The 14,480-nt window shown below is 33.8% G+C and overlaps 1 protein-coding gene across 4 annotated transcripts in view; it reads right to left on the bottom strand.

Annotated features, from left to right (window-relative positions):
• Positions 1-14,480, bottom strand: part of LOC149078535 (chromatin remodeling protein domino-like) — a 152,094-nt gene that overhangs the window by 17,876 nt on the left and 119,738 nt on the right. For all 4 annotated transcript variants that reach the window (XM_089240641.1, XM_089240643.1, XM_089240644.1 and 1 more), the window contains 2 exons: positions 2,612-2,647; positions 1,517-1,685 (listed from right to left, as the gene is read on the bottom strand). In XM_089240641.1, the coding sequence (XP_089096767.1) occupies positions 1,517-1,685; positions 2,612-2,647 (205 nt within the window). The remainder of the gene's footprint in view (positions 1-1,516; positions 1,686-2,611; positions 2,648-14,480) is intronic.

The following is a 14,480-nucleotide window of genomic DNA, read 5'->3' as shown; positions in this document are numbered from 1 at the left end:
AATAAGATTACCAAAAAAAACACATTTCAAATTTTTATTCATCTTGCATGATAATAATTTTTCAAGCAAAAAAAAGTTATGCAAATGTTGTTTAAAATAGGTAAAATAATCAACCTCATATTTCTATACACCAGAGAAACAAATTTCTATTGGCTATCCACTCCCTCCCTTTTACCTAGCCAACATAATAACCTATATGTGAAATCCTAAAAATTTTAACATTTGTGACTTTAGTAGTTCGTTTTTAATAACTGAAAACTTTTATTTTTAGTCATTTTGAGTACCAACTTCTGAAAAAGCTTGATATTCAGAACAGCACTACTAGTGAAGAAACTTCTGAATTTCGTGAGGAAAAAAACACAAAACTTTTGAAATCACAAGAAGCTAATCAAAACATCAAATGTACGGTAGATTCTTGATAATTTGAGGTAAATGGGACAAAGAAATAGCTCTGCAAAAAGGGATCAAAACTCCAAAAGTAACACATCATAAGAAAATTTTCAACTTTTTCTGTGATTTTTAGTCCAACAGCTCAATAAGAGTGTAGAAAAAGTTGAGCTAAAATAAAATAGTATTTTAAAGCCTTGGACTCAGACACGTGAAATGTGTGTCATACTGTTATTACAATTTTCCAAATTAGAAGTAGGGGGCAAGAACTCCTGCACACATGTTAAAAATTAATAATAAATCAACCAATTGATAGAAAAGGTGCAGTTTGCACTAAAGTACTATCATGGCCTAAAACAGTATACCCCTTGCTGGGCACACTGTTCCAGGGGCGATAGAAGCTACAGGTATAGCTTGAGTTAGGAGGGGGGCAATGAGGGAAAAAAATTGCAGAAGAAGGGGATGATAGAACAAAAAGTTTGGAAAACTATGGCCTAAAATTTTCTGATAAATTTAATAAAAAAAGTTCAAAATTCTATACAATGAAAAACTCGCCATAATACATAAAATGCAACACAAACAGTGCATAATTAATGTTTAAGACAGTTGTTTGTGTTACATAAAGCTATCATGTTTCAATTTGAGCACCCTCTTTAGCTTGAGCTACATTTAAGCACGTGAAAGGATGCTCATGTTGATATTCATTAGTTTTATGCATCAAATTGTCATAAACATTAATCATGCTCAATATTTTTTCTTATAAAAGAAATTGTGTTCTTTTGTCTTTTCCAAAAACTCATACAGGGATTGGGAATTTTTTGGGTGAAAAAACCCCACTATTTAAAGCATACAATCATGATTAACCCCTTAACTGCCACAGGAGTCTGTGTGTTAACTAAGACGGGCATATTTATATATCTATACTACTTGTGATAAAAAAAGGGTGGCATTAGGGGAGCAGATTGTATAAGATTTCATCTGCAGTTCAAGGGTTAAGTAAAATGGTATTTTTTTTTGACAATTTTCATCTCATTGACACAGACATATGAAACTTATGCAGACAATTTAGTAATCATGCATGCATGGATATATGAATTAAATTCATAACTTAAATTCTACAATAACTTACAGGAAGTGCCGGGAACTGCTGGGTCTAACTTAATTCTTTTCACTTCTTTTTTAACTGTCACTGGTGGCAAATGAGATTCTGGCATTGGAGTCTGTTCATATAATAAGCCCATGTTATAGTCTATGTATAGATCATTGTCATCCTGGGGTGGTGTAGGGGGAGCCCACATCTGAAACAAAAATAGATAAATGATTTGGAATAAGCCTACTATAACACATTCTTTTAGAAAAACTAATTAGAATAAATTAATTGTGATACATTTTTTTCTAATCACTTTAATCAGCAATGCAGTGACATCTCACTTCTTTAGGCGTCTTGTTTCGGCAATATTAATCTAAGATTTTGTAAATAACGCTTCTGAATCAAATGTGTTTTGATGTGTTTAGGTACCCCCTACCTTGTTAAATATTAAATGCAGAAGTTAAAAACCATTCTTATTAGAGATACATTATTTTCACCATTCATATTGAACTTGTACAATTAAAATTTTTGCTTATTTGACGCAAGACCGATTTCCAGAAGCACTTTGAAATATCTGGATGGCTTTACTGTGTTTTATTTAAAAAATTCCACCATTTCATCTAGTTTTTCATTTGTTGTGGGCTGCTATATTTTTATTACTACCTCAACAGGCTTGATTTCCTATTAAGAAAACAAGGCTAACAACTATGATATAATCATTCATGGATGGTTCTAATATAAATATTGATGCAATCACTAGCAAATTTGCAAGCTGAATTTCACATAATTTATTTGCACAGATATATCAAATTAACATTTTAAATATAATATAGATCAGAGGATAAACAAGCTCTGGTTTGTGTGACCATCCGGTCCAGCAAACAAATTAAAAAATGCCCCCCCCTTTTTTAAATCCTTCACTTTTTGGTCTGGCCATGTGCAAAGCAAGCAGGAGAAAAAGTTTACCACAGGCACGTGCGGTTACATTGGGGGAAGGGGGGGGGGTATGCGAAGAGTCTTTATGCTTATAGCCACATTACTGGATGTGCATGTACCTCTGACTCACCTCAATATCTAGGTCTAATAACTTCATTTGATACATAAAAATAAAGGAAACAGGAAACCAAAACTTACAGGCATCTCTTCAAGACCATTCATAGAAATGAAAACCTACAACAGAAAAAGGAAAAACTATTACTTACACAGAGAAACAAACATTCAAGATAGATGATAAATAAATTTCTCAAATCACACAATACACAATTTTAAACTAAAATTAATCAATAATACTTAAAACATTAACTTCTTAAACATGTAGAAATATTCCATTGTGATAGTCTACATTCAAAATCATGGCACAAAAGGTTCCCTTAGCCATAAAAAAAATCAACCACATTTTTGTGTGTGTGTTTTCATTAAGACAAGCAATTAAGAACAGCTATGCATGGAGAAACTACCAGTTTGAATACGAAAGTAATTTTTTTTGCAATTTTAATACTATGAAACCTTGATATACAGATAGTCTGCGGATGAGAAGAAATACTGTTGTAGATCAATTTATCATTGTAGCAAGGTTTCACTATATTGAAACAATAGAAATTTTCACAAAGCTACTCTGACAGTAAATAAATCTGGTTAATCTCAGGTAATTTAAAATCAAATCTATAATTATTTTCTGATCCTTTTGCTTAAAGCAGTAATCAAATCAAGGCTAGTTTTCAGTGGTTTTCCATTGTTCTGGAATGTTAGTAAGCAGGATTCTCATTGAAAAGGATTGCTCCAGCCATTTGCAAGAGCAAAACATACCCCCCACAAAAAAAAGCTGATACTTAACAAGCATTACTGTTCTTGAAAACAGATAGTGGTAAACACTCAACTGAAATCATGCCTCAGGTCCAGGGGTTCTCAACCTTTGCAGCAGAATTTACAAGACATCTTGATGATTTGTATTTTGGTAATTACAAGATATCTTATACAAATACACCACCACAACAGGCAAAATGCTCAACGAGGTGGCTGAGAAAAAGATGCCCATAAAAATATGGATGTCATATAATTAATAAATACAGCAACCCAATTAAAAACACCATCACAGAAATTATAAACAATATATACACATGATAAAATACAACTATTATACAATGCCCATGAAGAATACTTATAGTTGTCTTATTCTAAGTATGGATAGCTTCTCGATTTACCCCAACATGTTTATCGTATTTCTTTTTAAACGTGTCAATTGTGTTACAATTCACTACCTCCGGGGGTTAGCTATTCCATTTATTAACAACCCTATTAGAGAAAAATTCCCTCACCAATCGATACTGGTGTCCCCTTGTAAAAGCAGTCGATTGGCGGTGTACTAATAATTCCTGGTCCATCATATCCATCCCGCTGAAAATTTTGAACACTCAATCATATCTCCTTGACACCTGCGTTCATCTAATGCAAACATATTAAAAAATGAAGTCTCTCCTTACAACTCAAGCCCCCGTGCGCCAACAAGGACGTGTGTCTGCCCCCCCCCTCCTCAACCAAGTCAATGTCCCTCCACAGGCATGGTCTCCAAAACCCCACAGCACACTCCTGTCCAGGACGAAATAAACCTCGAAAAAGTGGAAGAATGGGAAGAGCCCCCCCCCCCCCGAAAATGAGACCAAGCATTCCATTCAATCCCCCGACCACAGCTGAACAATGTTCAGAAAACCCAAGCCACCCGCCAACGAGAACTACCAAATCGGTGACCCCCAGTCGCATCCAGGACAGTGACACCACTCAACTCGCAAGAGAACCAACTCGTATGAGAAGTCGGGTCCTATTTGGTATGTATGCAAAATTTGGCGACGATCTGTCTAAAATTATTGATTTGTATCAAGAAAAAACATACACACACATAATAAAGTTGTCACGTGTCCCCCAATGCCAACAAAAAAAAATCTTATGCTCATAACAACCCTCTTACTTTGACAATAAGCCACAATTGCAAAAGCTTCATGAATTATACTTCTACTAAGAACATGTTTTCTGACTCCCCCAACCTGTCAGATCAACTACCTGGTTGGAGGAAAAAAAGAGGGTACAATCAGCTTTTGTTAAAATTAATTGGATTGACATAGGGGGTCCATGGACTTCATCTTATTGGCACAAAGAAGCCTCCTGCTCTAGTTCTATGTTTTACAACCAATTTGTATTTCGAAAAGGGTCATTTGCAACTTTATTTTTTCTACAATAGACCAGGACTTAACAACTCCCAGGCCTCAGATCGCCATGGTGACTTAAAAATTAAGATTGGGGACTAAATTTTTGATGCATGATTATCATTGAAAAAAGTCTGAGGGCAGCACAAGGTTTTTTTTTAAATTTATATTAGCATGTCTCTCAACTTGGAAATGGGGTCATCAATCCCTGAAAAAGTTGAAATATAAGTATATTAATTTGTTATGAAAAAAAAAATTCTTAACTCCCAAAAAATTAGGATGGAGCCTAAATTTTTTCATGAATTGTAAATCCACGCAACAGACCCTCTTTATACTGCTCATTAGGATATTCCAGGTATATTATTAGAACTGCAGTTAAAAATTCAACCATGAGATGAAGCCATGTGTTTTAGGTTCCACTTTTTCCAACTTGCGCTTCAAAAAATTGGGGGGGGGGGTTTAATACCATAACAAAACCCTTGTTGGGAAATTGTGCTATAGCACAAATTTTCTTTCAGCAAAATATATAAACAGCTAGATAGTCACAAGGAAAGGAAAATAATATTTTCAATACAGTATTTATCTGTTAATTTTTATGGCTTTACAATTTTAACAGCTTTCATGTGATGTGATAGTGTTCAAAAGGGATAGGATTACACAATTCATATTACATTGTGCTGTAAATATATATTTTTTCCTCAATGCACAGGAGGAGAAACAACGCATACTCAAGTGATCAAAATAATATTATTTTGAATAAAAACTCTTTGCCTTCAACCCATTAACGCTAATTGGTAAGAAAATTTGCCATTCAAAATTTTAAGTTTTTTCTTTGCCAATACGTGGTTCCACTCAGTATTTTTTCCTCTTTCAAAAAATCAAAGTCGTTTTTAATGGGATCAGAAATTTGTGTATAATTTGATAATAGATTATATTGATATTGTATAATTTGATGTGAATAATTTGTATTTAAACCAATAAAGACAAGACTGCTGTCACTAGAGAATGAATCTAAAAAAGTCAACTCCATGGACTTGGTAAGATAGTTGTCCTCAATTATAGAAAATTGACAATGAACATGTAAACATTCCATTTGTTGGAATTTAATAAATTGGACATTTTGTCCAGAAAAACAGTTTTTTTTTAATTTATACAGTATATGACTAGCTGTGGGGTGGGGGGGGGAGAGGAAATGACTTGAGCAATGTTTTTTCACCTGCACCCTAATTTAGAGGACAACAGTCCAGAATTGTTTTATGTATGTACACGTTTTCTATCCCTAACTATATTTACTAGTGTCATTGATTTGCATGTTATGTGTTCAGCTTGAAATTCTTCCATTTATCTTCAAAATTAAAAGTGATTTGGCAGGTGCTTGAATTTTCATAATTAATGTGCTATGAATCTGCATGTTCGCTATGGAGAGACTTTTTGAAGGGGAAGACTGGCTCCCATTCACACCTCAAAATGGAAAAACCACAGAAGACCAACTTTGGTCAACTATTACTGGGCCTGCCTGTAGAAAACAATACCCCACACAACAACAAAGAGTCAACCAGTTTATCACTGCAACTCTCAGTATACCAAAGTGTTTCAAAATTGGGAGATGCTATAAAATATTCAAAATTTTCAAAGGTTTTGGCAAATATGTAAAGTTGAAAATCCCTGCTTTATAACACTGAATTAGTGTAGTAACCTATTACCTAACCTATACTTGAATTAGTAACCTATATACTGTATTCAACCCTAGTCCATGATTTAAAGTTAATTTACTTTTGTTTTACCTTTGAATAGAACTTTCTGTACCAGAACCAAATATTCAATGACGATGAGAAATTGTTTATGCATATATCTATCTATATAAAATTGATTTTCTACTTGTATGTTCCCTATAAAGATCTAAAATTTTTGTTCTGTCGTCGCCAAATTGTACACACACAGTCAAATCCCATTTTAACGAATACCATTATAGCAAAAATCTTGCTTTAACGAAAACTTTTCTAATCCTCCAGATAAGTTTACATAGAAACAATGGTAAAACTTGGAATTCCTTCATAACGAAGTGATTTCTCCAGTCTTCTTGAAGTTTGATAAAACGGAATTTGACTGTATACCAAACGGGACCCGACTTCAACGATAGGCTACTTTAAAAGTTCGTCAGAGCTAGGCAAACATCCCAAATGGGCTAAAAACTGTCAGGCAACAATGGTTTCCGAGCTTCAACAATAACTTTTGGAATGTTTATTTTGGTTTCCATGGTTCCCTAGCAATTCGTTTCAGACATTCATATGCCTTTGCAATGGTCTGTGATTTCTTTAATGCTACCCGTAATATGTATAATAATTTATTCCTTTGTAATGGTTGTCACAATTTCAATCCTCCCAGTAATTGAAAAAAATCCAGGCAGCACTGAGAATTGTAACTAGTATATACAGTCAAACCTGGTTAGTGTGCGTCACTCCGCTTACCGGGTCACTTTTTGGAAGTCCCAATTGTCCTCAGGCAGGAATTGGTACAGCTATGGCTTACTCCGTTTAACAAGTCACTCCGCTTACTAAGTCATATTTTTGCTCTCCCAAGAGTGACTCATTAACGAAGTTTGACTGTATATATACATATATAAACAACATAAAGCATATACTGTCAATTAACTGAGTCCCACTCAAACAAATGCAAGGGACAAATATAACCCTCTAATGATGCAATAACCAAGAATGACTCAAAAGAAATTTCAGAGCAGCAGAAGCATAAAAGAAAAGTTCCAAAAAAAAGCATCCATTAAAATCTACTTTCATAAGACAGCATTAAGCTAGGCCAAGATGAATAATGCAATGGCAAAAAATACTTCAATCAGAATCCAATATTAATATGTTCCAAATGCATCAGAAACTGAATTGAATCACACACAGGTCTATCTCGTGTCAGAAACATTAAGATCGGTTTACGAACTGCACCTGACGAGTGCGAATAAAGAGGCTAGTAGAGGGGAAAAATAAAATTTTTCTTCAAACTGATGAGAGATGGATCTTTTTCAGTTGAGATAGGCTGTGACTGATGTGTGTGAATGGACTTTATATAATCTTCAGTCAAAAAATTAGTAAAATTTGCAATTCTCAATTAGATTAAAAGAAATTTATGAAGTGAAAATATAAGGGAACGAAAATCAGCTGAAACATCAATGATATAGATTTTTGGCCCTCCTAAAAGTCATGAAAATGTTTTTACTGTTAAATTTGATTTTTGCTAAAATAAAATAATTATCACCAGAGCCTGGATCATATGCATTTGCATATTTTGGCCTTTTTTTTTTAACATTAATGCATATAAATGCATAAAATAAAAGAATTTTCAGAATAACTGCATATTTTAAAAAGTTTATTCAAGTGTAATCACATTTTTATAATTTTTCAAATAAATATTGCTAATAATACAGTAAAACCTCTCTTTTGCAGTCACTGGAAAACCAAAAAAATTTGTTCGTAAAAGAGGGGTGACTGTTGAGCAGGGATATGAAATACATACTTCTAATATACAAGGGGAAAATATTTGGCCATAAAAGAAGGGTGACCGCATCTCAGAGGTGTCCGTTAAGAGAGGGAAGGTTTAATGTATTTTTATAACACCAGCTTTTTCTGCCGCAGGTGGAATTTAGTGACTTTATAGAGATGTTCGTATTTTCCAAACATCAAGTGTTCTATTTTTAAGGTTATTTCTAGAAATATGTCAAAAGCATTCAATTTTTTCAGAAATAGTGTCGAAATTCTTTTGTTACTGGTATTTCATTGCTGAGCAGCTACAACAAACTAGAAATTAAAAATGCCTAAGTAAAAAATATGTAGGAAGTTTTTGCATATGCAAGTATATTTTTTGTAAATGAATATGCACTAGAAAATAGAAATATTCATTTTAAAAGCATATTTCTTTTTTTTTGCATGGTAACTTTTTAAGTGCATATTTTGGCATTTTAAGTGCATATTTTGAGAGCATATTTCGCCACTTTTTTAGTGCATATAATCCGGGCTCCAACTATCACTGATATATCTCCCAAAATTTTCATTTCATTCAAACTTTTTTTAAGCATAACAGTGAGGCACAAATTTTATCACTCAAATTTTGATAAGTTAAATGTGCAGTGGCCAACAAAAAACTTTTGAGTTATCATTAGTTCGACTTAGACCTCCTCACACAGGGATACTAAAGTCTGGCAACTGATGAGACACCGTATCCAGCAGATCAATGTGTATACTTTTATAGAGATCCTTATACGAGGATATTGGCGTATTGGCAACAAAATGTCCAACATGACCAAGTCTTTTGGTGACTGGCATGCTAGTCGAAATGAACATTTGTGTGTGTAGCCATGACTCCATAGTATTTCTTTGCGTTTTTGTCGGTCTAGTTTGTATGATGGAATGACCAAGCATCAGATTTGTGGTATTTTTATAAGAAATGCTCCCTGATGCAGCCTCCCCACCCCCATAATTTCACTTCGATTGGAATGCATGTAATAATATAGATATAGGTGTCACACACACGTGTACATGGGAGGATGTATAGTGAGAACTCCATTTCCACCTCAAAGATAGTCATTTTTTTTCGTCTCAATACAGTAACAACATGGTCTGCTCTCGAAATACAGCTCCTCTTCTCCTAGAACTTACCACTACTTACAGAACTCACTAAAAAATAGATATTAACAATATGTGTGTGTGAATTTGACTTATCTTACAGATTAACAATTACTCATGACTCACAAGTAATTGGCTCATTTATTAATTCTTGGTCTCTTTTCTAATTCTGTAGAATGCATACACACACACACACAAAGGAATCTGATTCCAGTTCACCGTAACGAATAATCTATGTTATTTTCAATTGTATGGATGTAACCAGCCACCCCTCCAAGGGTGCGAGCTGACAAAACTCCCAGGACAATTATGATAATTTTTTGTTTTGTTTTTTCATGCTATAAATTTACTGTAGAAGGGCCTGTGAAGTCCCCCTACCTTGATTCATAATGTAAAGGAAGATAAGGAGATGAACTAAACACTACATTATTTAACTCATTTTCTTGGGCTCTGACATTTTTTAGTAGCGCCATGCAAGAGAGAACGAGCAACTCGACTCATTCAAGTTGAGGGTACTCGAGTTGGATTTCAGTATTCCAGTGCAGACCCTTATCAGAAATTTCAAGAGTGGAAAAAAGAAAAAGACGATAAAATAACTTCGCTATTTAAGAATTGTTAATTTTGTATTAGTAAAACATGCCAAACTATAGGGGATAAAAAAAAATCAAAAAGATAAGTTATTTAATCGTATTTCATTATTGAAAATATTTAGAAATAAAATAGACGTACACATTGTATTATGGAAATGAATGCATATAAATTATGATACTTGTATAAAAGAAACAAATTATAAAGAATTATAAATTCATAATGTATTAGGGAAAAGGACACATTTATGATTAGTGCTAGGATTTTAATGCTCTAAAAACTTCTAAAATATGCTCTATAAAAAATGCATTTTATACTCTTAAAAGATGGAATAAGCCCTATAAAACTTGTTTCATTCTTATCTCAAATAACAATATTTTTAACAAAATAATATGACAATTAAAAGTGTGGATGCAGTCTAAACTGTTTTGAACCATTAATTAATGTATCAACAAAAATTCTTCATTTTACTATAATTTCATTCAGCCAAAATTTCCCTTTCGATTAAGTTTTTCCCTACAAATTCAGAATTAATGTGCTGCCATCAATAGGTGAAAATAACAATAATAAGTAAAGTATTTAGCTTTAGAAAAGCATCACACAAAATTAAAATAATTATTTTTATTTGATAAAAACTCAAAATTTCCCACAAATGCTAAAAAATTACCCATTTACCAATTTTAGACAATTTTTCCCACAAGTTACCATGACCGACACCGATTCAGATGATTAATCTATTTACAGCCACATACCAGTGTCCTTGAAGGGCTAGCATTTTTATGCTCCAAAAATTTAATGTCATTGCTGATTGGTTGAAAATCCTGAATTTAAGGATTTTTTACCAATCAGAAACAATGTTCCATTTTTAATGCATAAAAATCCTAGCCCTAGGAGCTCTCGTGAGAGACAGGAACCACAAAAACCAGTCTGAAGTAAAATTCGAATAGCGAGGAAAAAAAATTTTTTTTTAATGAAAATATGCTTTATTCCATAAAAATAACGAAATTTGCAAAAAAAAATAAAAAAAATATGCAAAGACAGAAAACTTAACCCAATTTATGAAGCTTGTATATAATACAGTAAATGTGATAGCTCTGGTTATTATTTTTTATGCATAATTACCAACCATTTTGGTAAATTTTACAAATTCATCAAATTTAGCGGTGATTATGTATAATATAAATCGCTAGCTCATATTGATAAATATGATAGTCAATAACTTAAATTTACCAATAACGAAAATTTTGCTCAAACTTCAGTTTAGGGCAATGATTCCCAAAGTGGGCATTAATGCCCCCAGGGAACGATGAAAAGTTCCGGGGGCGGTATAAGCTACGGATTTAACATAGGATAATATGGGTTAGATTTCGTTGGGGGATGATGGGAGAAAAAATTTCTGAAGGGGGTGATGGGACCAAAAAGGTTAGGAAACTAAGGTCTAGGGCAGTGGTCGGCAAACCACGGCTCACGAGCCACATGCAGCTCTTTGGCCCCTTGAGTGTGGCTCTTCCAGAAAGTACCAAGTGCGGGCACACAAAAATTCCAGGTTTTTGAAAAATCATGTTTAGACACACATTTTGGCCATTTTGTTCTCACTCCCTTCCCCTCCAAGTGAGTCTTCATTCCTTAAAACAGTCGTTGGACACTCATCCAAAAGAGAAGAGTGTCCTCTCAAACATCGCATGGCATCAATGAAGAGAGATCATAGAAGACTATGTTCCTGAACCACCACCACTCATGACGGCTCTCCTCTCTCCATCCAACATCGGTCAACACTGCTAGAAGCGATCCACCAGGGGCCGCACATCTAAAGACGATGCTCCTGGATCACCACCTTACCACCTCTCATGACTCTACTGAGGCCTCCTCTCTCCATCCAACATTGAATGGACACCTCTGAAGATGACGCTCCTGGGCCTCCACTTCTCATGACGACTCTCCTGTGGCCACCTCTCTGCATCCAACATCGGTCATCGCTGCTGAAGCAATTCACCAGGGGAGACCAGCCGATGTTTCTGGGGCTTCTGCCCCACAAGATTGGCTTGGGCACGCCTTGGGCTTTCTTTCATTGACGACGTCCTTCGGCTAACATCTCGTCGGATGAGCTTACAGTGAACCCGTTTTCCGCACATTTTCCAGAGAAGGGAGTCAGATATCCATAAGACAACAAGTGAAATAATAACTTAATAAAAGTAATAAGTAAAGTTTATTAAGTTAGTTTTAGGGAGCGTTGTGGAGTGAAAGAAGATGTAGTGTCGAGGATTGAAAAGGTATGTTGAGATGGTTTGGATATATAGAGAGGATGAACAAAAGGCAATAGACGAAACAAGTATACAAAGACGAGTGGGGATGGGGTCGACCTCAGCAAACGTACCTCAATCAGATCGAGGACATTTTTAGCAAAGGTGAGCTTAATTAAGTTGATAACAATGTACCTACCTATATAGTTTAAGTTTCAAAAATTTGGCTCTCAAAAGAAGTTTCAATCGTTGTGCTGTTGATATTTGCCTCTGTTGACTAATGAGTTTGCCGATCACTGGTCTAGGGTAATAACTCCATCAGTGATGTTGATCATGTTTAACAAAAGAAAGCTAACATTACTAAGCTGATAACAATTTATAAGTTTTATCCTAACTTATTTTCATTTAATTTTTATTCGCAAATTACAGGCAGTGTACCCATCCCATAGCCTACAGAAAAAACTGATAAGTGGTTGAAATTTGAGTGATATTTTCCTATTATTTCTTCCATATATATCATACTTATGTATAACCATTGATAAAAATGATAAATGTAGGAAAATTCAAACTTAAAGGTGATTGGTAATTATGCATACTTTACCGATTTATCACATTTAACATAATATATATATCAAACAAATTATAAAGAGTGTATAAAAAAGTAAAGCTTATATTCTGTCATAATTTTAAATAATGTCAAGATTTAATTACTGTAAAAAAACAGTAATTTTTGTGTGACTGCCTATCTTTTGTCATTCTTTCCAGAGAAAGTCATTGTTTTTTGCAAACCAACACATAAATCTGCAAAAGTATTGCAAAATGCTGAATTCTTTGGCTAAATTCTATTGCAAAATGCAGGAACATTACAAAAAAAAAATAAAAAAAAAATCACGGAAATTAAGAGAACGTTGCTTAAAGAAACAGTACTAAACAAGCTATTTTTTAAATTTCCCTTGTTCCGAGAGAAATTTAAAAACTTTGTTTAAAACTTTTTTACTTCAACTTAAAGGGAAAAATCTTCGAATTGAGGGAAAATGTTAACACTAAAATATTCTGACTCCAACAGATGTTTAACTTATAGCAAATTGACCATATTCAACATTTTTCTTATTGGAAGTTACATAAAACTTTTTAATTTCCCCCAAATAATCACTGGTGGTGGGGGGGGGGGGGGAAAAGACACACAGAACAATTTTTAAATTGTATTTTTATATATATGTATATATAATTCCAATTTCAAAAGTAACAATTTTTATTCTTTCCGAAAACTTTTGGCAAAACACTCCCTACAACTAAAAATTGCCTCGGCTAATTAAAAAATCACTACCTGGGGTTCCTAAAGAAAGTTTCAGGGTTTCTGCATTATCAAAAGCTGTAAAATGATTCATAGATGCTCTCTATATATGAGAAATATTCATGTTTGGGTTCAGCAGAAAAGTCTCGTAAGGATGGTTAAGTTTTGACATGAACTAAAACGTTGAAAACCCTTGCTAAAGCAAAAATGCAATACCTATATTGCATAGCTGCTAACATTGGAGAATGAGAATTAGGAAGATTTACGTATGAACCCAAACTCCATACAAAAACCGCTTACAGATAAATATAAAATGGATTTTAAAAATAAAAGACATTTTAATCAATGGAAGTTATATTTTAAGAATTTTTTCCCTTTAAAAAATGACATTAATTTATAACCATGGCCAATCACCTGTCATTACTACACTCAAACATTAATCATGGCACCAAAAAAATCATCATTGAGCCAAAAATATCATCATTGAACAAATGGGTTAGACGGTTCATATGGTTATTCAGAATGCAAGTCATCTTGTCAAATCCACTGTGGAGAGGCCACACTGACACGCTGTTTGGTGAATTTAGTTTTTTCTTGTTAAAATTAAACATTTCTTTGAGATTTAACACAATGGTGACAGTTTATTTTATGCATGCAGCCCGATTTTAGGGGAAAGACAAAGGGAACTGACTTTTTTGGGGAAAAATTCTTTCTCAGCAAAGTAGATTTTTTTTTTAAAATTACGGTCAAAATTCAGGAGATTTCAACCATGAATTTTTTGGGAGTCTGGAAAAACAAATAAAAATTTGGAAGCCTCCTAAAAAAATCTTACAGACTTGGCAGCTATGATATTGGTTGTATTATATTAGTATTAAAATGCAAGCATCGCAAAATGCATTCTTGAATATACCTCCATAATGGTATATGAAAATTAATTCCTAGTCACTGAAGACAAACTCTTGCGTCATTAGTGTGCCATTTTAGTTGTTGAAAATTGATTCACTAGTCACTGAAGACAAACTCTTGCGTCATTAGTGTGCCATTTTAGTTGTAATG

Source organism: Pholcus phalangioides, unplaced genomic scaffold (assembly GCF_987345545.1).
Source record: "Pholcus phalangioides strain wild (caught in Gottingen) unplaced genomic scaffold, Ppha-v1.0 ptg000013l_1, whole genome shotgun sequence".
In the NCBI taxonomy this organism is placed as follows: Eukaryota; Metazoa; Arthropoda; class Arachnida; order Araneae; family Pholcidae; genus Pholcus; species Pholcus phalangioides.
The sequence above is the reverse complement of the archived record's forward strand: the minus strand, read 5'-3'. Positions and strand labels throughout refer to the sequence as shown.